This window comes from Neophocaena asiaeorientalis, unplaced genomic scaffold, assembly GCF_003031525.2.
Source record: "Neophocaena asiaeorientalis asiaeorientalis breed wild unplaced genomic scaffold, Neophocaena_asiaeorientalis_V1.1 scaffold606, whole genome shotgun sequence".
Lineage (NCBI taxonomy): Eukaryota > Metazoa > Chordata > Mammalia > Artiodactyla > Phocoenidae > Neophocaena > Neophocaena asiaeorientalis.
Window position 1 is genome coordinate 5,281,638 of NW_020173687.1, and position 1,227 is coordinate 5,282,864.

General features: G+C 63.0%; 1 protein-coding gene across 3 annotated transcripts in view; it reads left to right on the top strand.

The window, feature by feature from the left end:
- ZBP1 (Z-DNA binding protein 1) overlaps nucleotides 1-1,227 on the top strand; it is an 11,702-nt gene that overhangs the window by 6,890 nt on the left and 3,585 nt on the right. For all 3 annotated transcript variants that reach the window (XM_024750389.1, XM_024750391.1, XM_024750390.1), the window contains exon 6: nucleotides 22-224. In XM_024750389.1, coding sequence (XP_024606157.1) covers nucleotides 22-224 — 203 coding nt within the window. The remainder of the gene's footprint in view (nucleotides 1-21; nucleotides 225-1,227) is intronic.

The following is a 1,227-nucleotide window of genomic DNA, read 5'->3' on the forward strand; positions in this document are numbered from 1 at the left end:
CGTCTCTGTGTCCCCTGCCAGGCTCCTCGGCTCCCCTCTACCTCCCTCCACTGGCACCCACTGATCCCTCAACTCAGGGTCCCCTGGCTGGATCCTGGGGGCCCCAGGACATCCGGGTGGAGAAGTCTGTGCTCAGACATGTACAGATGGGACACGGCAACGAGATGAGTCTTCACGGCAACCCAGCCAAGGGCCCTGCCCACAGCGCCTGTGGCAGCCCCCCAGGTAACTGGAGAACAGGCTGCCACCCCACCCCCGGCCCACTGCATTCGGCTCCTGGCTAGATGGAACTTGAGCCAGTCCTTGTGGGGAGAGAAGCATGATGGGAAATTCTTTCCCTCCCACCAGGAGGCTGTAGAGCGGGGGGCTCTTTTAGAGTCAGCACCTGGGTTCCCATTCCCTACTACCCCCCTCAGGAAACCTCAGTTTCCTCATCTGTACAATGCGCAGGGATCATTTCCTGGGCCAGCTGAAGCGGGAACAGAGGAGATGGCTGGACTGGAGCTGGACATGCATTTAAGGAGCCACCTAGGCGCTGTCACCAGTGACCAGAGCTCCCAGGCCGCGTCCTCCCTGGCACTGGTCATCGAGAGACAGGCTGGGGTGTGGGAGCAGAGCAGAGAGGCCTGAGAGAGAGAAGGAGAACCAGGGACGCCAGGGGATGGGTTTCCAGAGGAGGCGAGGCCGGTGAGATCAAGGGAGGGCTGTAGGGTCCAGCAACAAGGGGTCAGTGGTGACCTGAGGGGACAGAAGGGGCACGGGGAGTGGAAGGAGGGGAAACAGAGCACGGGCAGCTCTTTCTTGACGTTTGGCCGGGAGAGGCAGGAGAGAAACAGCTGCAGCTGGGGGCCGGACTGGGGGGCCACAGGGAGATTCTAACCAAAGATGGAGAGGGTGTTCCAGAGCTGCCAGGAAGCAGGCAGCAGAGAGACGGGAAGCAGGAGGCAGCGTGGGGAGGGGTTGAGTCCCAGGGGAGGCCCAGAGGACCAGTTCAGCTGGGCTGGGCTGCAGGAAGAAGGGCACCCAAGCTGGCAGAGCCGGGGGCCGAGGGAGCCGGCAGCCCCAGCAGGTGAAAGGCATGTGCAGATATGCCGTGTGAGGCCATGCGTCCGCCAGTGACAGAGCATGGCATGGGCCGCTGAGGGAAGGTTCCAGGAGGACAGCCGTGGAGGACCTGAGAACCAGGCTGGGGGTCAGGCCCACCGTCCAGCTGCTCTCACCGTCCAC